The following is a 27,904-nucleotide window of genomic DNA, read 5'->3' on the forward strand; positions in this document are numbered from 1 at the left end:
TTTAAAAAACATGGGTCAAAATTTATTGAAGGATAAAAAAAATCCTCAACAAGGCCCTTTCAAAAGGCTGATCAACAATAAAAAGCCTTGTTCTTCAGAATATATAAAGAATACATGTTTGTTTCTGTCTTGAATGTCAAGTTTGTCTTTTATGGACATTTGCAAGAGACATATGAGCTAATCATGAAATCGGCTTTGAATCAGGGATGACTTCTAACCTTCATTTCTGCTGTAATTAACATTGTACAAAATAAAACTACAACCTTGTTCAACCAATAATTTTTCACAAATAATCAGTTAATCCCACAAAATTACTAAAAAAATTTCAAAATGATGTGATTTGCAAATGGAGATCATGAATGGCAAGTCATCCAAAATGGCTTGTCTATTTACTTTAAAGCAAAGGTCATGTGTCTTTGTTGATGTGTAACAGTACAACATATATCACATATCACATTTCTCCACACTGGGCAATGACAATGGGCAGCTTGGGCTTGTTGTTGGGTCCTGTTGGTACATTCTGTAATGGAGAATTATGGAGAAATATGATTCATGTCACAAAAAGCACTCAGGTCCCAGGTCTATTTATCTGACATTTTCTATTTATCTGAATATATATGAAGAGTTCAGATGCAAAAGCCTCTAAGTGCCATCTGAAATTTCCTTCTAAAATGAGCATTTTTATCAAGCTCGTATATTTAAGTTTAGTAATTTCACTTTAATGACAATTAATAGGTCATTTTCATTGCCATTAAAGTGAAATGACTGAACATAAACATACAAGCTTGATAAAAATGCTCATTTTAGAAGGAAATTTCAGATGGCACTTAGAAGGCTTTTGCATCTGAACTCTTCATATGTAGTTTTATTATTATCATTTTATTTTTAAGAGTCAGCTGGCTGCTTTTAAGTGAATATTTTCAGGAATATTTCCAGATTTTTTTTCTCTTGGTTAAACACTCAGAAGAGACCAATTAAGTACTGTGAAATCCATCTCATACATAACAAAGAATTCTCTCAGACTCTAAGGTAAGTGCTGACATATCCCATTTCTTAATTTACTTTAAGCACAGCAGATCTCTTGCCACACTAGTAAAATTATAAATCTTCAACAGGATCACTAATAAATTCCTTTGAAAGGATTATGAAACTTGAAATTAATCAACTTAAAACTTAAAATATCGTCGTCTCACCTCAATTTTCCTCATGACGAGCAAACCATCTACCACTTTTCCTGTAAGGAAAACCCAAAGCAGTTAATCGTGTAACCAGTGATTGAGTTCTCTCAGTACAGAATCAGCACAGGACTTGTCAAGACTTACCAAATACTACATGCTTCCCATCCAACCAGTCACACTTTGTGCAGGTAATAAAAAACTGACAGCCATTTGTTCCTGGTCCACTGTTGGCCTATTGGGAAAAAACAAACATTAACGTCTCCTTTGGAAACAGCAGAGAATAAAGAATCTGATAGGTAGATGGAGTGTGTTTATCCTATAGTATCAATGTATGTTTGCCTGACTTCTCAGGTACTAAAGGTCTTGTCAGTCACTTTGTCAGGAAAATGAGAAACAAATTCTTAAGTTACATTAAACATTAGACTGGCTTTATTTTATACTGTATATGTCTATATAGTGTTCTGTTTGAAGCATTTCTGTGTAATACAATCTTAAAAGCCTAATTTGGCGAATCCCTCAAAATTGGTCAAGAATATGTCCAGGTCACGTTTAACCCAAAACCAAAAGAAAAAAAGGTAACACTTTATTTTACGCTGTCTTTGTTACATTACATGTACTTACCGTAGTAATAACAGTAACTTATGCATAATTACATGGAAGTAACCTTAAACCAAACCCTATAGTAAGTACATGTTGTTAATTAATATTACTCCGTACTTAAATATATAATATATAAGGACACAAAATAGAATCTATGCAAAAAAATATAATGACCCTCCTTTTTTGAGTTTTTTCCGCATTAGATTTGGAGTGAAATGGAAAATCTAATTTTTTTCCACAAGATTTTGGGCCACTTTGACGTTATAACAGTACTCTGACCGAGAGTCAACTTAAACAGACTTTAAGCACTGTTAATCTAACACTGCTGATATGCTGGCATAAAGCATACTGTAAAGGTACAGCAAGAGTTTCTTTACAGGGCCAGTGTGTATAGATTTACCAGTGACAGGAGTCCTGGGCCAGAGTGTTTCATTCTGAAGTTCTCATCTGCAAATGGTCCCCTGTAGATACTGCAGATGCCAGTGCCGTCACCCTGATAGACAAGAATATAACATTTAAAACCATTCACATTTAGAAGACCTGAATCACTCAAACTGTTAAGAACTACATGTCAAGAGATAGCTGTGTGTCTGCAGTAGGTTCATATGACCACTAGAGGCAGACAAACAGACACAAGGAATGTGCTGGATTGTCTGAACTGGCTTTTTTTCCTTCTTTTTTATTTTGACCCACCTTTATTAAAACACTTTTAGCAAAGTCATAGTTATTAAGACATTGCATGTGTGTTTTTGTTTAGTATCATATTTGATACAGCAGGCACTCATGTATTATATAGGAGAATATGGAACTTATATTCAAGGAGGAAAAACATGTATTACTTGTTCAGATGCTCAGATTGATCAAAAATACACAATTTGGTGCAGCTGTTGATATTTATATCGCTGAAAACAGATACAATTCTGATAGCGGTCACGTAAATCAATGAGATCTTTATAACAGTATGGCAGACTATTTACAAAAATGTATATAAACATCAATTTCCCCCCGCCTTCCTTGTCCTGTCTCACCCGCTTCTCAGGACTGGACCCGAAGTTAATTCATCTTTGCTGATGACTGGTAAGGCAAGGCACATGGAGTTTAAAGGCAACTGCAAGACCTCTGGGAGGAGCTCTCTGCATGTTTTGCTGTTTCTCTTGTTGTGTGTTAGGGTTGTGTGTGGAGCAGTACTGGACTCGTGATTGGTCTACTAGTACAGTGGTTCCTAACTCGGATTCTGGAGTCCCGCCAACTCTGCACATTTGTATGCATCCCTAATCAAACACACCTGATTCAACTCGTCAGCTCACTAATAGACAAAAAATTGGCTTTTCATAGCCACCTTTTTCCTAACAAGTCTACTGTGTTTAAGATTATGGGAGGAAGTTTTATTCAAAAAGACTGAAACAAATCATTTCAAAGCATAAGGTTGCGTTACAAATAATCCTTATCTGTTAGTTTGACTAAATTAAATGAAACATTTCCTTCATGTTCAAGAGAATAAAGTAACGCTTGGTATTTTAATGTGACGTGGCACAACAACATCCATGGCAAGAGTTTTCACACGAAATGTAATTGTCCCCCCTTTTTCATTTCTAATCACTATAAGCAGTGTTTACTGGAATATTTCTAAAGCAGGTAAATACAATATTTACAGTCTGTCACAATGATGGAGAGCACTTTGAATTATTATCACTCAATGTTCCAGTTCAAGAACATATTTGATTAAGGCAATGTGTTACATAATACAGACATATATTATACAGTGATATTTAATGTCTGTAATATTGCTGTGTAAATAATCAGGGGTTATTCAGGGGTCTGTGGAAGTATTTTGTTAATGCTTTTAAAATGTCCTTTTAATGTTCGATGGTTGAGGGGTGAGTAGAATATCATCTCATTGTACTCAGTTTTTGAAAATGAGCATTGCGTTATAGAGCGAATATTTCGCTGATTGTTTACAGTTTAACAGTTACTAAGTTACTCCCATAATTCACGCATAGAGTCATGGGCCGTAGGAAACTGGATAAGGGAGGCATACAAAATGTGCACTTTTGGCAGATCCACTGATCTACTATACACCTGTCTGCGTTGACTGAGTGTATAATAAAACACCTTTTGGAAATATTAATCTGACTTTGGAAACTTTAGTGGATGTATATAATGCTTATTCTTGCTTTACGGTTCTATAGGGAGCGCATTGTATTTTTCTTTATTCAGCAGCTTAGGTGATTTTGTTTTGAAAGCTAGTTATTTTTGTTTGTTGTTGGCTTTGCTCACCCCTTAAAAAAAAAAATTGGTATTAGTTTTTTTAAGAAATAAAGTGAAAATGTAAAAAGAATTCGCCATGTCAGAACTTAAAACTTAATGTATATTGATTTTTTTTTTTTTAAATTAAACCTGACAGCTCTTCCTTGATCTATACAGACAACGTCAGAAATAGTTTGCCTGTGTATTAATGGGAAATTAATATCAAACAAATACAGAAGCTGGATTACTGCAAATATAAGGGCATATAAAAAAAACAAAACAATTTTTTTACCTTATTTGCCTACCTATTTATAAGGGCACATCCTTATTTACCTTATTTGCCTATCTATAAGGGCACATCCTTATTTGATTTGATGGATGTCATGTACGGCAGTCAGTACACCGAGTGCAAACATTGTTTGCACAAAAAACAACCTTCTATAATGTCAAACAAGCGAAATTCAACTCCCATTGTCTGGATCACAAGGCAAAACTTACATTGACAAAATCGCCACCCTGAATCATGAAGTCCTTTATCACCCTACCAAAAGAACAGAACATACATTAGAATTAGTGTGATGGACATGATGATTTACTAGCAGGTTGAAAATTAAAAGTAACATAGGCTATTTTTGTGAGATTTTAAACAGTTTTTGTGATATCGTACACTTACTGTAATGTACGCAGTAACACGGGCACTCCAGTAAATATATTATGTAATTGTGATTTTTTTGTCATTATACTTATTACATTGATTGTGATATTAAAAATGTATATTGTTCGATATAAATTTCTGATCTAGAGGTAATAAAATCCACTGCCGCTTCAATGTATTTCTAATAAGTGATTATAATTAAGGTGTTAATCAATATTTTTCCTTCTAAATATCAAATGAGTTGAATGACTTCTTTAAGCATATGAGATTTATGTAGTTATATAATTAAATGTCCGTTTAATGGAATGTACACTCCCCATGTTTTTGAGGGGCACATAAAACGTTAAAACAAATTTACTCTTCTAGCTGACAAGACAGCGGAGGTCACAGGGGCCAGGTATACTTAAAGCATTACTTTTCTCTATTCAAACTAGAGAATAAGAATAATGGGGAAAATTGTTTATAGTGCTCAACCAACCCCACCCTTGGAGAAGCTGTGTATCCTGTGTATCTGTGTGTGTGCTAGTATTCTCTGTTACAGGTCCTGTATTGGTAGAGTGGACAACTGGCACCCTGAGGAGATGAAATTACATGTTTTCTTCGATTTGCTGGTGCCTAGAAACGTAGTTCTGTGACCTCGGAGGTTGGGGTCGGGGATCATTTCCCTGGACGCAAGTTAAACAAAAACCTGGTGAAAACCCCTTAGAATATGTTAAGCGTTTCCGTACAGCATATGAATATTACTGTGCTGCTAAAAAATAGTGAAGATGATTATGATTCGGCTAGTGTGATTGAATCCGCCATCGGAGGACTGTCAAAAGTATACAGAGAACTGCATATCAGTATACTGTATACATTCATAATTGGGACACACTGATTTGACGGAGTGCTGTAAATTTGGAGCCGTTTACAAGCTCACCATGATCAAACTATAGGCAAAGCGTCTGCTGCTCTAGAGGCTGAAACCAATTCATCAGATAACATAAAATGTTTTCGATGTGGTCAGAGAGGACACAAGTCCCATGATAGTTCTAAACCAAAGCCCTGTAAAAGACCCAGGGTGAATAAAGAAACATAGTAGTAGACACTCGAGCTTGTGTTAGGTGAGGATTAGGGGTCAGCGGCCTCCTGTTCTTGTGATAACACTGTCCTTTAATTTATGAATTGTACCATAAATCTGTTCCCGTCCCTGTCACTCTTGCAAAACTCTGGCAATGTTTATTGATTGGACTGAATGCTGGGTTGGTGAAAATACGGTAGGCATAATAATTGGTGTTGACATTCTGAAAAACTTAGAAGCAGATGTTTTGCTTTCAAAAGATAAGCCTGTGCTTGGCTGTAATGAAACGATTCGCTTATCTGAATCTGGCCCCCACCATGACTTGATGTGCTGTGACTGAAACTGCCAGTGTAACAGAGACTCGATCTGAGTGGAAATTTGTACTGTCTAAATCAACTGATGTGTGGGCAAAAGTCAAATATAAAAATGAAGTTTCTTTGAAAACACATGTCATTTCTGACAAAGCTGTTTTAAGCTGGGCTAGAGTTAAAAGATAGTAGATCAAGTCTGATGCTAAAAGTTTATTATAAAAATGCAGTTACCAGTCCTGAATGTCCCAAGAGTCTCTCTCTCATATTCAAAGTCAGCTAAAAGCTGCTATCTGAGCCCGTGTCATAAGTAATAAGCTATTTATAGTAAAGCAGAGTGTTTCAGTTGAAAATCAAAGACACATAGATGTTAAAAGAAATGGTTGCCATTAAGAGGGCAATTTGTAGTTAAATGTTTCAAAGTAAAACTCAAGGACTTTAAAGAAGTCTTTAAAATAATAATACAGACCTCAAATGATAGGTGGTGACATTTTTGACTTATTTATTCTATGACCAGAACGTTTTTTTGTCTCATCTTAGTCTCCACCATGATACAGGGCTGATGGCTCTGGTTCCAGAACAATTCACTGAATGGATGGGTGTTATGACTAAATTCACTGAGTATAATCTCAGCATTGCTATGTAGCTGCTTCGAAGGTCTCTAATAGATTTTAGTGATTAAATACTGCTGTAATTAACCTGTCTCCCTGTTTTAATGATACTAGGCAGTCCAAATGGCTCTGGTGGCTCTTGAAGGCACCTGCCCTAAGCTCCAGAAAACACCTGATTCTGTTGAAGAAAAAGGTCAAAGATTTTGTGGTGGGAAAGAGCGGTTACCAGTGTGTGTGAGGTGATTTCTCAGAGATGGGTAAGATCCTCTTTGGCCAAACAGGGGACAACCGAAGGGAGGTGTGTTACGCGAGATGTGTATGAAAGTTGAGCAGATGCTTGTGAGGCCAGCAGCATCATTGAGGGGGGATGAGCTTTGAGAAGTTACAGCAGTCTGACCCAAAAATGTGAGCTCCTCCATACCTTATCCCCAGAAACCACATTCCTTTAATGGCTTGTTTTACATTGTGACAAGTGTCCATAACTAGATGCAATTATGACAGGGGACAACCTGAGGAAAAGGAGATTATAGATAAAGAGCTAATGGGAATAGGCTTTCAAGAGCCAGCTGAGACCATTAGGTGACTATCATTTATTCCTTTGTAGACCATAGCAAAACTAATTAATTTATATGATGAGCATTATGTTGGTTGCCTTATGGGCAAGAACTGTATAGAAGTTTCAGATTCAGCATTACGGTTAATCCCTGAATCTGTGAGGCTGTGTTGATATTGAACTAATATGTCTCTATCATAGTTTTCACTCCTGCAGGTCATTAGACATGGCATTGGATAATTCCAAGACATGGTGGCTAAAGATGAAGACCACTTTTGCAGATTCAAGAGAAAGTCTGGAGAACAAGGGTTAAGTGAATTTAGCATTTAAACTAAAGATATCCGTATAAAGGCTCCTAGCATAATGTATTTTAGTCGTACAAGTTTTTATTTGAGAGTTAAACATTTACATTTTAACCTTTGTAAATGATTAAGGGTTCTATACTGTAATGGATTTAATATTATATTCTGTCTAAGTTACAGTCTTATGAGGCTGTTGAAAAGACCATTTGTGCAGTAAGAGAGAGAGAGACTGCTTGAGTGGAGGCAGGGATGGTACTCTGTGTCTTATCAGCCTACTAAGTAAGGTTAAACAAAACAAAGCAATGATAATGAACCAAAAAAAAAAAAAAAACAGGTGACTGAAGAGACATGCTGTGAAACTGGACAAGAGTCCATGTAAAAGCTAGGTAAAACCTGCAGAAAAATGCAACATTAAAATGTTTGAGCAGTTCATATTCATGCGTCTAGTATGAGCGTTTGTGATGGTGACTGCACTTTATGTTTTGTATGTGTAAGTTCAGGGAACTATTCTGTCCTGATTGTGTGTATATTGTGAGTGACAGTAACCTCTGGAATTAGTGTTTTATCATTACAGATGGGTTAAGGGAAACTACAAACTTCAAAGAAGCCGATAATTCTGAGTGAATCTGATGAATAGATGATACAGAACATGGGACAAGCTTTAAGTGGATTGGTTATCCAGCTCTGTCTGCTACTGGTAATTTATGACTACTTTTGTCATATGTGATGTTGATTTGAATTACTCTCTGGATTAGGATGTTTAAGTGTATTTATGTAAATCGGAAGAGTGAAATTGATGATTGCGTCCATTATGGGTTAAAAACCCTTGTCTAAATTCAACTGAGGGTCTAAATTTGAATACGGTCAACTAAGTAATCCAAAATGGTAAATGTAAATAACAGATTTGACGGCAGAGAAACAGTGACACACTGGCTAAGTCACTATTCAAAATATAAGTAGAGAGATAAGTGGGACTGAGATAATACTGATCATATTTTTTTCCATCTGAAGACTAACAATTTGATAGAGGAATACAGTGACGTAAAGCAGTTAAAATTAATGTTATGAAAATAAAAATTCTGATTTATGGAACCATTTATGAACACCTGTTGTAAAATTAAGTTAATGTTATTATGAACTTCGACAGTGCTTTTCCAAATGTAAAACTGTTTCAAATCAGTTTTAAAGAAATTGATGATGCCTTATAGTAAAAATCTGTATAATTTATAGTGATATGGAAGATTATGAAGATCTGTCAGTTCTTGTTCAAATTATAACAATTTTGGTGTTTTGACAAGCCTAATGAGTATTTGATGATAAGTATCACTGCCAAATGACACAAATGAACAAAGGGGTTTAAGATTTTGGTGATTTGTAGCTGGCACCTAAGGAGTTTTAACAGACAAGACATTGAGAACAAAATTGACTTTACAGGAAGTCCTAATTATTTGATTTTGAATGTCATACAGTTACTGTGGAATTCTATGAAAAGTGAGTTTTAGATAAAAAATAATTAGTATTGAGTATGATTAACAGTAATGTAATGATATAAAGATGCGTGCTGAACAAGCTACTATTATTGAATTTATATGCTTTGATACTGATGTTATTTTGATGAAATGTTTTAACATTAACAAAGTTTGTGTTCATTTATGTTCTATTTTATTTATGTTGGCTATAATGACTGTAAATGGGTCTGTGGTGAAAAGAAAGCTTAGCAAAAAGGGTTATTAAGTTTTAGTGGAAATAATGATTGAAATTATGTTTTCTTTTATTTCTGTTTTTGAAAAACAAAATTATACGATGTTCTGAAATCAATATGGTACATGCTATATGTCTGTAAACTGTAAAATGTAGGATGCATTCACTAGAAACTTTAAAGTGCTTAGATGGAATATTATGGGTTTGTCTTATTTTTTTCACTGTTTATTTTTAGTTAGACCATCATGTGTTTTGAACCTAAAATCATCTGTAAGGGGTGTAGTGAAAGAATTGGATTTATAAATCCATCTTATTGTATTATAGAATAAATTGGAAATCATAGAGGCATTCATCGAAAATTTTGAAGCAGCCTCAATTGGTAGACCAGATGTAGTGTTTAGGACCCCAAATTATGGGGGGACTGAAGGTGGTGGATTCTGGAATCCACTGCCGCTTCAAAGCATATCTAATGATGAATGATTATAATCTAGGTATTAATCAATATTTTTCCTTCTAAATTTCAAATAAGTTGAATTACTTCTTTAAGCTTATGAGATGTATGTAGTTATAGAATTTTCTAGTATCTAAAACTGTCTTCAATTGACTGCACTTCTGAATCCAGGTCTTCATTCATCATATCTGGTCCTGGGTCTGTAACTGTTTTGTCCCCAACAATAGCGTAGGACACATGTGTCAAATTCATCTCTTGAAGGGCCACTGTCCTGCAGAGTCTAACTCCAAAACACCTGGCTGGAAGTTTCTAGTAATCCCCAAGACCTTTATTAGCTGGTTAAGGTGTGTTTAAATAGGGTTTGAGCTAAACTCTGCAGGACAGCGGCCGGCCTCCAGGAACAGAGTTTGACACTCCTGGCCTAGGATTATCATGTTCACCATCTGACAATTGACTCAGACGTGACTTGAAAACGACCATATCATAGTACTGTTTTGAATTGCAAAACATCATTCTAGGTGTATTTGCATTGAAACTTTGATCAATGAAAAAAATACTAAATATTTGAATATTTGTCAGTAGGACATAATAAGCCAAACTTTATACTTAGGAGTATGGATTTGAACAAACCTCTAATTCTAATTATGAGCAACAGTAATAGATTGGCTTGGCCAGTACCAATATAACTGAATTTCTCCAATATGTTGGCCAAAAAAAAAAAAAAAAAACATTGAAAAATTGTCTCCCAGTTGGTTTGAGTCTAATTTGAGAGAAAATATTCACTATAGGGTTCCAATCTGGACTCTTACCAGGCATGAGCCTGATGGGCTTGTTCTCAAGCCACTTCTTGGTTGTCTTTGCAATTTGGGCAGGAGCATTGTCTTGTTGAAAAATAACATCTGATCATTCCTCTTTAGATAACTTTTCATTTGTGGGAAGCAAGCCATTCTGCAATATTCTCCTGTACTCCAAAGTATTAAATGACGTTACACAGTGAAACAGCTCACCAATACCAGAAGCTAAAGAGGCTCCCCACACAATGACACTCTTCCTCCATGCTTCACCTTGCTAGAGATGCATTTATTATTATATTTCTCAGCAGATTTTTTTTAAAGACAGCACTCTGGAGCATCACCATGCAACTCGTGTTTCATTGTGATTCATCACTCCACACACAGCTTTCCATATTCTGCCAAAAACTTCATTTTGTTTTTTGATGGTTTTTTAGTTTTTTTTTTGAGACAGCAATGGCTTTGTAAGTAGTGAGTATTCTAATAAATTTTGCTATCTACAGTTTTGTTAATTTTGTATCTGTGAGCAATACAGAGTAAAGTGTCTCACCTATGAAATGTGCAGCCTTTATAGCCCACAGGAACTCCATCCTTTCTACATTGAACAAAAGCAGCACATGGTCAAAGTACATGCAAATAAACAAAACCAGAAAGAGAAAGAGCAGTTTAATCTGTAGCCTTATCCAGCACATGTTTCTTATAGGATGATTTGAACATACTCAAAAGCATCAGTCACAATAACACATAATAAAATAAAAAAATTTAATATGAGTATGTGGTAATATACGTTCAGCCATACATGTGGTTAAAGTAGAACAACCCTTAATTAACCCACTGAAATCTGAGACTGACTTACTTGAATTCACCAGTACAGAACTGCCTGAAAGACAGAAAAACAGATTCACATGTCTCTTGTGAGGACTGGCACAAATAAACCAAAATCTAGAACTTACATTTAGAAGAACCAATAAATTGCCATGCAAGTAGTAATGAAAAGGGTTAAAGATTTTACATAAAACACACACACACACACACACACACACACACACACACTTTCTTCTGGTGTTTATACATAAATGGATTGAGGAATCTTCTTACCGAAAATTTTCCGCAGTCTTTGGAACAATGTCAGCGAAAAGCTCTATCTTCATTCTGCCAACTTCCTAAATTTTTGGAAATAACCAATAAAAAAAAAAATGCTGACTCCAAACAAAGAGGCAAATATTCACATTTACATTGACCAAGTCACATTCAAACAATGCGATGGCATTCTGTGTAACATGCAGTGACAAACAGGATGGGAGGCATCTGCTGTGTGCTTTGAATGACTGACTGAATGTTGTTGTTGTTGTCCCACAAAACCACTTAGAGAAATGAAGCGAACAAGTTCTGAGCTGTCACTCCCCCACATGGATTAGGGTGGCCATTCTCTGTCTTCAAAGAGCTGCTTGTTTGAATCCATAGCTGAGGATGTTTGTGATAGTCATGGAGACATCGTTTCCAACAGCCTGAGAATTCTTTTGAAATTATAGGGTTGGTTCACCCAAAATGTTTAATTCTGTCATTAATTACTCACCCTCATATCGTTCCAAACCCGTAAGACCTTCGTTCATCTTCAGAACACAAATTAAGTTATTTTTGATGAAATCTGACAGATTTCTGTCCCTCCATTGACAGCAATGTCACAGCAACTTTCAAGGCCCAGAAAGGTGGTAAAAACTTCTTTAAAACAGTCCATGTGACAACAGTAGTTCAACCTTAATGTTATGAAGCGACGAGAACACTTTGTGTGCAAACCTGGGTTCTACATCAGAACGTCAGCTCACTAGAGATTGTTGAATAGTTATTTTAGGGTTTTTTTGCACACAGAAACTAACTCTCCATGGTGTTTTATTCTATGCAGGTTTGTCACAAGGGTTAGGGGTTTCATTACACATGTTTGAATTAGGAGCAGTAACAGGTATGACTAGAATAATTGCTAGAGAAGATCAACACCTGTTTCTACATCATTGCCTCTTTAGCCCCGCCCGCCGATTCACACATGTAGGAGTGAGTAAATACCAGAGACTCATAAACACAGGATTTCTCTAGCAGCAAAACAATAGAGATACATCTGAGGATTACAAGACCTTTTGCAGTGCAAAGTTGTGGAAAACCAGTCTTTCCATTGCCATCCTTGCCATCCTGAACTTTATCAGTAAGACACCGCTCCTTTTCATACTGGTACATCATTTTTAAACAAGACACAGTTCACAGTTCTAGCTTTTTCTAGAGACTGAAAGTAAAAGTTGATGCAGTGCCGACTATATTGAATCCGAGTGCTTTTACCATGTGTCACTATTGTTTTGCTTTTACAGATAATTTGATATGTAGCCTACTACTACTCACTTTACTGAAAGTTTAAGGATTAATGACAGTATAAAAAAAAAAAAACAGTGCAGTTTTTTGCACTGTCATTATTAATCATTTAACTCAGTAAATAAATATATACATATATATATATATATATATATATACACACACACACACATATATACTAGGGCTGTCAACGAATATTCTAAATTCGAATATATATTCGAATAGTTTTAAAAAACAGAAATTCGAACTAGAAAATTAATATTCGATTGTGAATTTCGAATATGGAAAAACACGCCCGCGGAAGCAGAGGCGCGGCTGTCTGCTTTGCGAGTGGGCGCGCGCGCTGCCTGAAGCCTTGTTTATACTTTCGCCTGTATCCGCAGCGCGAGTCTCCGCAGACTGCGCGCGCACCTCCCCCAAACGGACGAGGCGTTTATACTCGACGCGCTCGCCGTTGTACTATTCTTTGAAACGATAGGGGGCGATTCGCGCTCGTGCGGACGCGTCGAGTATAAACAAGACTTGAGGGACAGGTCACACGAGTCGCACTGTCTAGCACAGCGTCACTGCTGAAAGTTGACAGTGCACTAAAAGACAATGGAATAAATTGCAGTCAGTTTTTCCTTTTTTAATACAAGCACCAATAATGTAAGTAGCCTTTTTCTTTTTTAATAGCACTTTATTTTTTATGAACCTCAGGGTAAAAGTTCTTTGTTGTCACATTTCTCGGAATTGTGTGCCTCATTTTATTTAAAGTTAAACAGAAAAGTTCCATGTTTACCACAGCACGTACAGCTCGCTCGGAGCGTTCAATGTCGGTTCTATACTGTAAAACTTCAATTAATGTTAATACATTTGTTTCAATCACTGAATGAAGCCTGCTATATTTGGGGCAAGAGTCGCGACCTTAAATTGCTTGCACAAAACTCTTGATCAGCACTCAACATGTGCTTATTGTTGTTCATTTTACCGTTATGAGCAGAGAGAGCGTGAGCGCGAGGGCGCGAGAGAGAGAGAGAGAGTGCCTGCGAGTGAGCGAGACTGAGGTCTGTGGTCTTGGCCATTAGTTTATTTACTTGGTTTTGTGTTGGTAATACATTGTCAAATATGTTTAAATTTAAATTAACTACCTATACAAGTTATGTATGTCTCTTTGTATTAATTTGTCCTGTTATTGACGTAATGCGCGTCATTGAAAAAATGCGCAACCAGATGTTCGAATAGTTCGAATATTCGTGTGTTTTTTAGAGGGAATATTCGAACGTCATTTTTGAGCAATTTTGACAGCCCTAATATATACACACACACACATATATATATATATATATATATATATATATATATATATACATACATACATACATACATATATATACACATACATACAGTATATATACACATATATACATACATACATACATTTTATATATACATACATACATATTATATATATAAAGAAAAGAAATTTTCTTCCAGAATGATCATTTTTATCAAGCTCGTATATTTAAGTTAAATAATTTCACTTAAATGGCAATGCAAATTACCTATTAATTGTCATTTAAGTGAAATTACTTAACATAAATATACAAGCTTTATAAAAATGATCATTCTGGAAGAAAATTTCAGATGGCACTTAGATGCTTTTGCCTCTGAACTCTTCATATATATATATATACATATTTTTACATTTACATTTACATTTAGTCATTTAGCAGACGCCTTTGTCCAAAGCGACTTACAAATTAGGACAAAATTCAGCGAGTCATCATAAAGAGGCAAAAGCAACAACAACGCAAGAAGTGCTCAAAATACGAAGTTCAGGTATTATTCAGAGTAGCATAAGCCTGATAAGTGATGTTTCAAAGGGAAAGGAATTTTTTTTTTTTTTTTTTCTATAAGGTTAAGTGCTCACGGAAGAGATTGGTTTTCAGCTGTCTTTTGAATGTTGTCAGGGATTCTGCATTCCGGATGAGGGTGGGGAGAGCGTTCCACCAGCATGGAACTGTGAATGAGAATGTTCTGGAAAGTGATTTTGTGGCTTTCTGTGATGGAACCACGAGACGTCACTCGTTGACCGATCGTAGGTGTCTGGTAGGGATGTAGACTCATAGGAGTGAGTGAAAGTAGGAGGGTGCTGAGCCTGTGATAGTTCTGTAAGCAAGCGTCAGTGCCTTGAACATATACATATACATATATGTATGTAGTATACATACATATACATATACATATACACACATACATATATACACATATACATATAAATACATATATACACATATATACATATATATACATACATACACATACACACACTTCTGCCAATGCCACAGTTAGTTACCACAGTTATAGTTGACACCAACTAACAAATATATATAGCCTATTTATATAGGCTATATTGGTTATTTATATGGTTGGTTATTTATAGTGGTTATTTATATATTAGCACTTCTGCCTATGCCACGGTGTCATTTTTGATGCATACAACTCCTCAAACACGGCACGGTTGATGATTTTTCTATAACTGCTGCACAACTTCAAAGTAATTCCAGGTCTGGAACGCAATTCAGTTCCATATCACTCCATCACATATCTTATATTTTTTGAAGAGCCATACAGCCAGCAGCGAAATGACCACAACAAAACAAAGATTATTATGAGAAACAATAGGATAAAATGAAAATATTTACTTTCTACCACTCTGTCTCTCCTAAACACACACACACACACACAAAGAAGTGTGTTTAGTACCAAAGTAGCATTGTAGCTATTCCAAACATTGCTTTAAAAAAAACATGATATATCTCCTAATAATCCTTCAAGCTCTGATCTCCACCCATAGCACAAGGGAAGCTAGTCTGGACAGAAACGCAAAGACATCAAGTTGCATTACGAATTGCGTTACTAGTTAAATTACACAATCTCACAAGCAATTATCTTAATACCGGCTTTTTTAATACATAATTTAGAGCATTAAGAAAAGCATAAACCAAAGACACGCTCAATCCTCACTTAAAGATGTTAATCTTCAGATGGATTGCAAAACCAGATATGAGTGCTGTAAAAAAGGCAACACAACTTCCAATATATTCTGTCTTGTTCTAAAAAGAGGGTCACATAAGCAGAGTCCAAAAAAGTCAGGACCGCCTAGTTATTGTCCAGGGAAAGAATGAATGTACCGGTAAATAGGTGTGGTTTAAAGAGTGTGCTCTGACATCTCTATTTCTCACCTAACAAGACTAGGTTACAGACTCAGTTAAAGATTCTCTTGCTAAGGATGGAGCTCATGAATGTTTATCAAGATCACGACAACTACAATTTCAGAAGGTATTTAACTGGATTTTATTACATTATTATACTGCTGGCATGTGAACATTTTATATTACATGACTGCATGGGATAGATCTAGCTTTTTGGAAAACTTGAAGAAAGAAACACTGCTTTAAACAACATCTTTACAATTTTCTTTTAAGGAAGTACCTCTGTCCATTTGTAAACAGAACTAAAGTGGCAGACCACAAAATCCTGCTTGTCAGGTTTGACCAGAGGCAAAGGCATTTTCATATCACTTATCAGCAGTGTTCTAGTTTAACATTTACATACCCGTTAAGGTTTTTTTTAAAGACTTACATCAATACATTTACTATTCATGCATGTTGTTTGAGCTATACATGGATGTTAATGTCACAATGTGCAAAAAAACAACAACATGTAGGCATTGGAAAACTACCTTTAAAGTTAAGAAACTAGGCTAGCTGTTAATATTTAATGTTAATATAAAACTTTACATTGTGGCATCGATTTTTAGGGATGCACCGATACCGATACCACACAGCATGTGTACAGTGTTTGTGTCCAGACAAAGAAACACTGACAACAGAGTATGTAATGGGGAAAAAAGAAGGCTTAGTAAATCTATCTAATTAGTCGAATATTAAACAAAATATAGTAACACCTATATAGCTGTGGTGGGAGAGCTGATAAATGGCACAGCGGCACAGTCGCGCAAGCTTTTCGAGCCGTTTCCCATTATCACATCAGCGGAAAGTTTGTAGTTCGGTCGGATATGTCAATGGCAAAGAAAGTAAAAAGAGGTATGTATGCAGGTAGAGTGGTGCAGGTACGACATCACTTTGAAGGCCAAAACACGGACGTGAGTTAGCATTTTAGCACTTCCGGTTCCATCTTCCCAAAGTCAATGTTTTTTAGTTTTTTTTATGGGATTTTGGGTTAAATGGCTAAAATAAGGTCTGTAGTGAACACAAGCTCAAGACACTTCCACATTTTATTCTACGACAAAAAAATACATCAGTATTACCCCACTAGTGCTTTTTTTGAAGCTGAAGGCTAAATAGGAAAAAGGCTCAAACGTTCAGGGAATTTTTTTTTTGTGATAAAAACTGAAAGTTGTTGGAAGCTTAGTGGTGGTGACGTTGAATTTGTGGGACCGTGGTGTAGTTCGTTTAAAGCCTACCTTTAGCTTTTTACTTCTGGTGACTGCATTTAGGCTTCAAAATTTAGAAAAGTTGTGTTCATCAGTGATAACTATCTTGATGGACAAAACGTGCAAGTATCATAAACTTTTGTTGGTCACAGAGCCCGTTTTTAGCGACAATCCAAAAGCCTATGGGAAAATCCACCACTTTGTTAACGTTAACTGACTGGAGAGAGAGAGAGAGAGAGAGAGAGAGAGAGAGAGAGAGAGAGAGCGAGCGAGCTTCTGTTGCATGCTCTTGATTGCTGGCCGTTTACTCAGCACACGTGTCATTTGGATTAAAACTAAATCGTATATGCAAGTAAAACATGAAGTGTTTCGTGATTTATGTATGACGAGTGGTTACCTACATTATTACAGGACTGTTGCAGGTGGCAAACATCCTAAGCGTGCGCCCCAAAAACCGCGTATCAGTGTTTGCCATGACAGCGCACGAATACTGAATTGAATTCTATTTCACGTCTTGCCCTTGAACGGACGATTTCAAACAAAAAGATGTAAAAAGTATCCCAGTAAACAAAGTCGGTAAAAGACGGTATTCAAATGCGACCCGTGGGGTCAGTCTTATAAACAAGCTGCTGTGTTTTTCACATCAACAGAAAAATATAACCTGGTAACCTGGCTTCTCTTGAGACCCCCCTGTTTCAGAGCGGTCATAGTAATGATATGCTAAAGCCCGCCGGCATGCTGATCTGATTGGTTACAAGGTAGTTTGTGACGTAAGAAACACAGGCGATTTCAAACTGCATTTTAAAAATAACTTAATTTCAAACTAGTCTTTTTTTCACTGCAGTTTTAAGGGGAAAATACTCAGTAATGGTGTTGACTTATGAATTTGCTCATGGTTTAACTTAAAACATTAAAAACACCACATAGATATATAGAAATTAAACATTAAAAACTTGATTTTTCACCACAGGGGGTCTTTAATTTTATATTGGTTTATATGATGAATTTTAATTCCAAAACATTTGCTTAGTGTCACTGTTAGACTATGGGAGATGTCTTTTATTAACTTTGACCATTCATTTGATTATTTTGTGTTTTTAGGGTGAACTGAGACCAAATGTTCAATCTGCACTCATCGGCAATTATGATGGCTGTCATCTTGTCAAAGGGGATAAATGAGAAATTTCCCCATGATGAGACCCTGCAGTACCTGTTAATTCTGTGCACCAAAGTAGCTTTGAACACATTCGTTTTGTCTTTCTGGAGGCATAGCATTCTCAAGTCACTCCTGGGGCTCTGCAGTGTCTCGATATACGTGGCAGACGTGCTGTTGGTCTGTGCGGTCTCCAGCACATGGCTCTTCAAAGAACACCTACCCACCTCTACCTGGATGTGCTTCATCCTGGCTCATGGATCGGCTGTCTACGCCCTGCTTCCTCTACTCATTCTCATTGCTGGGGCGTTTGACTACGCTAGCTACCCAAACCTAGACATTACCCGTAGCTCTCGGAGCAGGCTTGTTAGTTACTGCATTACGGTTGTGTTTATGTGGGCATCAGCCTTTGTTTTCACCTACCACTTCACAGACACACAACCTACAGAGATTTACAAAGACAAGTTGAGTATGCTAGTGTGTCCCGTTCACGGATCTAACGTAGTGTTTCAATTTAATATGCAGATATCTATTGCAGTGGGTCTCATACTTCTGCTTCATTTTAAGAAACTGATTGGTTGGATCAGTAGAGCCAATAAATTGGCAGAGCTGACAAACACAGTGTTTGTTTCTGATCAAGACTTCACTTACAGTCATTTTGGGGAATATGGAAAATCGGAAATTCAAGAAAGTTCCCCTCCTCTCTTTGTCAGTCTGACACTAGGTTTTGCTGTGAACTGGGTGCCCTACCTGTTGATGTGTTTGACATGTGCTTTGGTGGGTTTTATGGTGCCATCTTATGCCAGTGTCAACCTTCTATGGATGGCCTGTGCCAACAGTGCACTGGTTGGCATTGCCTTTTGGTTCAGAAGTGACAGGATTGGACCTTATAGCAAACTCCCAGATGACACTTGTTTTTGGAACACCTACTGGCACTTGAGCAAAGAAACATTACCAACTTTAGACAGTGGACACAAAGCTGCCTACAAGATTAATTGTTCACATGCCCACTACGCCTTTTCAAGAGATCTAGTCTAACAAGTTTCAAGGCTGGTATGATACTCTCTTGCAAACATACATGTTATGAGCAAGTTCAAATAGCTCTGTTCCAAAGTTGCAGTGAAATGGATGTTGCAACAGATCTTTTCTTTCATTTGGTAAAGTACATCAGAATGTTTTTATTTTTATGTAGGAACATGCTTCTATCCATCGGTTGTTGATTAGACTTTGAGATATAAGCCGTTGAACTCAAAAATAAATGTGAGCTTGAAGTTAATTGTGGAGGGTTTAAGTGGATTTAATGATTGGAGAAGTTCAGAGATAAGTCTATGGTTTCACTAAAGAATTCGTTATTTTGATTGAAATATTACTTGGTCAATAAAAAAAAAGTATACATGGATAAGTCATTCACAGTAAGATCTAACAAGCTCTTATAAAATAGATGAATTTAAGCAGCATAACTGTGCCATTTTCTAAGACATCTCATTTAAAATTTAAGCCAGTATCGCATGTCTATTTCATGTATTGTATATGTATCATTTCATGTATCATGTATTTATTTACAAGCTAAATAAAAAAATAAACATCCAACATGACATAAGTCAAGAGAAATGTTTGATATACTTAAATTTCATTTCACATATAAAAATAATTAATGAACATTTGGCTATTTTTAATATTTGTATCTGGTGATCGGGTGTTTGGAGAAAAAAAAAAACATTTGATTTACTAACGTCAGAAAAATAGAAAGAGATATCCTACATTTTAAAAACGTATCACTCACAACAATGCGTTGTTAGAATTCAAAAAATTGTTACCCGGCCAAACTGGTTATCAACACCATTTCATATGCTTGCCAATGCAGATTTTTACGTTCAATTGTTGTTTGGCAAGTGCTATAAAAAAATGTAGGTGAACTCAGTAACTGATTATATTAAGCAGCAGAACTCAAATGGAATGAGTTACAGGAGATTTATCCATAAGGAGAGTTTCCATCATGCTATTTTTCTGACTGTTAAAAGAGAGTAAATTTTTAAATTAAAGTGTTATATTATGTGTTTTTGTTCAGGATTAATATAGGGGGTGATCTGTTAGTGTTTAATGCTCGGGAGTTTTGGGGGATACCATTGTGCTGAAGAGTAGAGCCTGAAGTTAGAACGAGGATTGGCCAAATAACATGAATTCTATATGTTGTTTTATTTAAAAAGCAAGAGCTGTGCAATTCAGCACAGTCTCTATGCTAATTACTTTAGTACATGCAGTTGTGCTTGTTGCTAATAGCAGTTAACAGTAAAAGAGTTGAGTTACATTAAAGAATCTGATTCTTTAGAAGAATCTGAAGTTTCAGCTATACAAGTTGAATTATAGTTTAATATAATATTTGGACTCAAATTGAATAAGTTCACAGTACTCATATTAGTTTAGGCAATTAGGCAATCAGTTTCCTCAAATGGATTGAGTTACCTTATCTTGTTGGGTTTTACAGTGTGTATTAAATAAGGGAGACATACAGACATACAGGGGTTAAAGCAAAAAAAAAAAATCTTTTGACTGAATTTTTTTTCCTCGGCCAAACCCCATTCCACAGCCTGTCACACACCCAGTTTAAAGGATTAGTTCACTTTCCAAAAAATTTTTGCTGATAATTTACTCGCCCATATCCATATGTCATCATATATACTGCATGTCTTTTTTTCTTCAGTCGTATAGAAATGAAGGTTTTTGAGGAAAACATTCCAGGAGTTTTCAACACAGAATGGACTTTATTTGCAACCAACTATCCCAATGTTCAAAGAAGGTTTAAATGTCCGTCTCAATGCAGCTTCAAAGTCTCTACACGATCCCAGTCGAGAAATAAGGTGCACTATATTATATTATATATAATATTATATATCTAGCGAAACGATCGGTCATTTTCAAAAAAAAAAAAAAAACTATATATATATACTTTTTTTTGTTGAAAATGACCAATCGTTTCACTAGATAAGACCCTTATTTCTCGACTGGGATCGTGTAGAGACTTTGAAGCTGCATTGAGACGGACATTTGAACCTTCTTTGAACATTGGGATAGTTGGTTGCCATTGAAGTCCATTCTGTGTAGAAAAATCCTGGAATGTTTTCCTCAAAAACCTTAATTTCTTTTCGACTGAAGAAAGAAAGACATGGATATCTTGGATGACATCGGGTAAATTATCAGAATTTTTTTTTTTTAAAGTGAACTAATCCTTTAAGAGCATTTTTTTCTTCTTCTTGTAATTAGGAGTATAGTGAGTACATGATTTACCTTCACAAATGAAATACTCAAATAACATTTGCATTTAAAGAAAGGCCATTTTGAACTGCGTTTCTAAACACACTTTATGAAATTTGTTTATATGAAATGTTTTCAATCTAATGCTTTTACAAGACTTGACTCTTTGTGATGTAGTCATACAAATAATTAACCATTTGCATAACTTTAACACAAGTTTTTATTTCTCAAATAATAAAAGCCAACAGAGCTTTTGCTGAAAAGTGAGCTATTATCACAAACCATACATAATATTATATCTATTTTTAACCTAGCCATTATAAATAAATAATATGTTATTTTCTAATTTTATCGATGCTGATTATATGAAAAGTGAACAGCGCATGAGTAAGATAGGATCATTAGATGCGCAATATATCGACATATGGAGTGGATCAGACATGATTTTGACGGTGTGGAATGCTTGAAATACTTTTTAAGCAAAACAATTAAAAACTAATAGACACAGACTACTCTATTATATTTATTAAACGTGTAGAATACTTTCCAAACCGTTACATATAGTATTATAAATGTTACATATAGAATTATAAATTCAGACATATTAGACATATTAGAATAACTTTTAAAATGGAGTGAACATGGAGCAGTTTGGAATCGGGAATGGAATCCACCAAGTGCACGACTACAATGGAAAAAGCGGGTAGCGGAAGATTAGTCTGGCCTATCTACAACACATCCTGACACGTGACGTGTCTTTACGGGATGTGTGTGAACGCACTTACAGATTCCGGAAAATCACTGGCAGTGTGAATGAACCAAAATCAAGCGATCCCGGGATTTTATCCGTGTATTTTCCAGAATCTCTGTGTGAAAGGGGCTTTAGAGTGCAGAGAGGTACATGCTTTGCTTTCGCTCCACTTTCGGGATGTGAGGCTTCGATCACATCCCCCTCAGCAGGGTGAATACACCTCATCTTTCCTTAATTTAAGTCCTATTCAAACTGAAATTAAGACATTTATAACACTTTTTGAGAAATGTAAGCATATTTACGGCCTTAACATTATGAAAAGTGAATTTAAGACATAAGGACAGGCGGGAACTCCGCAATTGACAGAAATCATGTGCAGAGGTGGGTCCCCAGGAGCAGGATTGAAAACCACCGACTTACAGTGTTAGTTAGATTAGCAACATGTTAATGTAAATGGAAAAGGATGCTGATACTGTAAGCAGTAGACAGCAAGGTTACTATAAGATTTGGAGTAGAGCTTGAATTTTTTGGAAAAAATTCAAGATTTCATGAGAGTTACAACATTGTGGACACTAATCTTCACACTATCATGCAAGATCATTTTCACAACCATTATATTTTGGCTGATATCAACCCTTCTTTCTTTTTCACCTTTCTGATCTAGTAATGTCAATGTTTTCCACAAATACATCACATTAGTAAACTGGGCTGCAATGTGTAAAAACGTGTGTTTAATGTCCCTTAGCAACAAAAGTCCATTATTTTAGACTTTTTTAAATTTTATTTTATTGGAGGGTTGAAATGAAGGAATGTGAAGCTTATGATTTTATATATATATATATATATATATATATATATATATATAAGACATTATTTATTTACCTGTTTCTTTTGTGTGTGTGTGTGTGTGTGTGTGTGTGTGTGTGTGTGTGTGTGTGTGTGTGTGTGTGTGTGTGTGTGTGTGTGTGTGTGTGTGTGTGTGTGTGTGTGTGTGTGTGTGTTTTGTAGTACTTAAGCTTCTTGTAGATTTTACAGTCGTTTTATGGTTTATGGTGTAACTTTCCATGGCAATAAAGCTTTTATTCACACTAAAATAATATTGTTTTATTGTTTACATTTGTTGTCTATACTTTTGCAACAGTGAGTATTTTAACATTAACTAATTGGCCCTATTTACTTGCATTGTATGTGCCTCACTGGAACCCAGATTTTTTTAAAGACAAAATTAATTGTTGTCATAATCAATATTACACCACAAGTGATTGATTGAGCTCAACTTGTACTGAACCCATTTTATTATTAGGTTACCGGTAGTTACACATTAATTTTTATATGAAACAAATAGGCCCTACTCCTCTTTTGTAGACAAAAAGAGTATGATAATTCCAAATTCTGATTACTGTAGTCCACTGTATGAAGTAAAAGTGACTGCTACAGTAAGGAGAATCTAGTAGGAAACATTATAAGATCCTTTCACACAGAGATTCCAAAACATCTACAGAAAAGTAATTCAGTATAATCTTACTGGATTTCTTGATTTTGTGACACTGCCCGAGCTTACATGTATTCTGTACTTGTGTTCACACACATCCCAGACAGTCCTGTAAAGACAATAAGACTCACAGAAAATCCCCCATCGTTCATTTTTTGTTGCCCTCTCATAAACAATTACATTGCATGGTTCCGCCGACTTGGGGAATGTCCTACAAGTCGGGTCTGAATTGCACTTAAGCAAAAGGCTCCCAGGAATTTCACAGAATTAAAGCGTTGTGTGAATGAAGCTATGAAAAGTAATGAGATTTACGAAAACAAAAAATAAAGCATCTTTAAAGTAACAAAAATTTGGGGAAAACAATTCTTAATTCTGATGACTGTAACAAAACTGTATCCTGCTGCCAGGCTATTAGATGGCGATGTTATTTTTTTTATTTATGTTATTATTTATCTATTTTTTTTCTTTTTTTCTTATTACATTTTTTATTCAGCCATGAGAACAAGTAGTATTACATATTCACATTATCATTAGCTGCCAGGAAATGAAAAAAAGAAAAAGAAAAAAAGAAAAAAAAACATAAAATCTAGTGCTTTCAAAGCATTAGCCTACATGTTTTCAGTTTTTGCTTTTAGTTTGTTCCAAAAAAGTACATATAATTTAAAGTCAATTTTAAAATTTGGTTTGCATTGAGCCCACTTCTTAATATATGGTATTTTCCTAATAAAATAAATAACTGTATAATTATTTTACGTTCCAAATTGCCATTCTGAGTATAAAAAAGCACATCAAATACACTAAAACACTATGGATTGAACATGTAATACACATGTGCATGACGTCATCGTTTTCAGAGATTTGCGGTTTTTTGTTTACATGGAGACCATTTTCCAAAGCTTTCAAAAGTTTGCGTTTTCAGACACCCAAATAGTGTAAACGAACAGCCAAAATGCATGAAAAGTTATTCGTTTTTAGTTGAAAATTGTGTCGTGTAAACAGCCCCTAAAGTTAGTTTCATTTTATTACAAAATATAAATAAATGTGTACAAAAATATTGTAAATTAAATCTATCCTCATGTTTTCATGAGATTCACCCAGAGTCACCAGGAACTTCAAGAGTGTTTATATGCAGCTTTAGGTGCGCAAACACAAATGAACATTAAACCACTGCCTATAGCAAGGTAAGATGACCGACACCAAATACAACCAGGATCAATTTGATAAGCAACATTCAAACCCTTACAGTTTTTGTATCTACTGTCATGTCACCTTTAAGAGTTCCATTATATTGTATGCAAAGCCACAAAACTAAACACAGCATCCCACTAAATGTCCCACTAAACTTTTTGAAGGGTCAAAGTGGTAGTTGCGTAGGCTGTCAATGGAGGGACAGAAATCGCTCAGATTTCATCAAAAAGATCTTCATTTGTGTTCCGAAGATGAACGAAAGTCTGGTTTGGAACGACATGAAGGTAATTAATGACAGAATTTTAGATTCATTTGGGTGAACTAATCCTTTAATCAAACGACAAAAGACAAAGAGAAAATCACTTACTGCTCTTCACTGAGTAACTTCAGTAAGAATCAATGTATATGTAATATATACTTTAATAAGAATCAATATATATGTAATATATACAGTGAAGTCTATGTAGTGATTTATTTTTACATTTGTTTATTTAGTTTCTTACTTGAATACTAGCTCAAAGTTTACCACAAAAATATTTATTTTATCTTAGAGAGAAGGCAGATCCAGACCTAGCTAAAACGCCCGACCTACACCGACCTACTAGGTGGAAATATTTGCATAATGTCACCCAAATTCATATGCAAAGAAAGAAGGGGTGGCTTTAGCTATCGTAGTAGTGTTGTTGCCGCCATGTTGTGGAGACGCTATGCGAAAGCAAAAGTAGTGCTTAAAGGATTAAAAAAAAATTGCTGATAATTTACTCACCTGTGTCATCCAAGATATCCATGTCTCTTTCTTCAGTCGAAAAGAAATAAATGTTTTTGAGGAAAAAATTCCAGGATTTTTCTACAGAATGGAGTTTAACGGCAACCAACTATATACCAATATTCAAAGAAGGTTCAAATGTCCGTCTCAATGCAGCTTCAAAGTCTCTACATGATCCCAGTTGAGAAATAAGGGTCTTATCTAGCGAAACGATCGGTCATTTTCTAAAATTGCATTACGTCATCACGTTGGAAAGGTCACGAAAATTTTTTAATAATAATAAATTAAAACAAAGATGTCGGACGATTTTGAAGTTGAGATGACAAAATGAGATGACATTTTTCACCCTTCCTTACCTTTTTGAACCGGAGTACACAGACAAATAACTTAGATGACATGACGCGTGACCTTTCCAACGTGATGCGTGGCACATCTCAGAGATGGTACACGACGAGCATTTGTGGGTAAAAAGTATATATATATGTTTTTTTTTTTAAATGACCAATCGTTTCACTAGATAAGACCCTTATTTCTCGACTGGGATCGTGTAGAGACTTTGAAGCTGCATTGAGACGGACATTTGAACCTTCTTTGAATATTGGAATAGTTGGTTGCAATTGAAGTCCATTCTGTGTAGAAAAATCCTGGAATGTTTTCCTCAAAAACCTTAATTTCTTTTCGACTGAAAAAAGAAAGACATGGATATGTTGGATGACATCAGATGACAAAATTATTCAACCCTACAGAGTCTGTAAAAATGTACAAATGTTAGCTTTTCTAAGGATCCAGAGTAATTATAACACTTTAGTGGCATATTAAAAGTCATAGTCAATATATAATGTAATAGTATATATTATGTATTATATTATTCATAATACAACTGTGCCATAATTATTCAACCCCTATTCAACATTGCTGTTTTTTAGGGATGCACCGATATGAAAATATTGGCCGATACCGATAATTCTTTATGTTTGAAAGCCGATAACCGATATATTGTCCGGTAAATCTAAATCCAAATGTTTATATAATTTTTGAGAGCCTGATTACAAAAACAAAAGTCTCACAATTAAAAGCCATCCTTCTCATTATAATTTTATGTAGCCTAATATGACAGAACATTTTTAACTTTCTGCATTTTCCCTTTTTGAAGTGATTCCAATCATATTTCAAGCAATTCAGAATCATCATGGTGAACATTGTGCATCTGAAGTGTCTCAGCTGAAGGAAATAATCCATTATTTATCAGCTTAAATATATAACGTTATATATTCAACCTCTATTCAACATAACTGTTTTTTAGGGATGCGCCGATATGAAAATATATATGCCGATAAATAAATAAAAAAAGAAAAGAAAGAAATAAAGAAAGTGAAATGGTCAGGCAACCAACGTTTAAATAGTTGGACCACTTGAGATGGAATGACACTTGATTATCAAGCAGGAGAGTTGAGACCAAAAGCATTTTTAGAAATCAAGCGAGAGTAGCATCTTGGCCAACTTGACAGCTTACTCTGATGCCCCAAATGCAAATTTTTTCTATTTAAGTAGATAGCGCACATGTTTAAAAAACGGCTCTAAGTAATTTAGTGTCAGTTAGCTGGTCTGCTAATGAAGACAACAATGTGATTTTAAACTTACTTGCCCTCCAATGGTGACGTCGAAAAACACTATCGGGTTATTGGGATTTGAAGGCTGGACGTTCATGGTTATTTTCAGGCGTATATCACTCCAGACTGCAGAAATATGAGCTATTAATGTTTCCCAATTTTTACACACATGAGTTTCATATGAACGATTCAAAAACGTTCACCCATGACGTCACTACGGTAACCAGGAGGACTTTCTACGGATACAACCGAGGGACAATTACGAGTCAGAGAGCCGAATCATCCATTCAGCCGCATTTGGACCTCGGGACTTTTTTTTCCTCTACAAGAGACGTTTGTACTAAAAAAGTATAATCGTTTAAATCTACTAGTTCCGAAAAATGTTAGATATAATTGACCCTTTTTAATAAAGGGTCAAATACTATAAATTAGTAGC

At 35.5% G+C, this 27,904-nt stretch overlaps 2 protein-coding genes across 3 annotated transcripts; one reads left to right on the forward strand and one right to left on the reverse strand.

The window, feature by feature from the left end:
* Positions 1-27,657, reverse strand: ppih (peptidylprolyl isomerase H (cyclophilin H)). The gene is made up of 9 exons (XM_082189481.1): positions 27,500-27,657; positions 11,556-11,620; positions 11,314-11,337; positions 11,008-11,052; positions 4,524-4,566; positions 2,179-2,271; positions 1,323-1,410; positions 1,194-1,234; positions 1-520 (listed from the first exon to the last, which is right to left on the reverse strand). The coding sequence occupies exons 1-9, from the start codon at positions 27,563-27,565 to the stop codon at positions 452-454; spliced, it is 534 nt and encodes a 177-aa protein (XP_082045607.1). The 5' UTR covers positions 27,566-27,657; the 3' UTR covers positions 1-451.
* Positions 11,655-21,926, forward strand: LOC309513557 (putative G-protein coupled receptor 160). 2 transcript variants are annotated; one of them, XM_082189473.1, is made up of 2 exons: positions 11,655-12,654; positions 18,358-21,926. In XM_082189473.1, exon 2 carries the CDS (start codon positions 18,374-18,376, stop codon positions 19,445-19,447), a length of 1,074 nt encoding a protein of 357 aa, XP_082045599.1. In that variant the 5' UTR covers positions 11,655-12,654; positions 18,358-18,373; the 3' UTR covers positions 19,448-21,926. The 2 variants fall into 2 exon arrangements, with proteins under 2 accessions (XP_082045599.1, XP_082045598.1); XM_082189472.1 differs by lacking the exon at positions 11,655-12,654 and adding an exon at positions 16,051-16,139.
* Positions 27,658-27,904: the final 247 nt, after the last annotated feature.

Source organism: Leuciscus leuciscus, assembly GCF_965113295.1.
Source record: "Leuciscus leuciscus genome assembly, chromosome: 13".
Classification (NCBI taxonomy): Eukaryota; Metazoa; Chordata; class Actinopteri; order Cypriniformes; family Leuciscidae; genus Leuciscus; species Leuciscus leuciscus.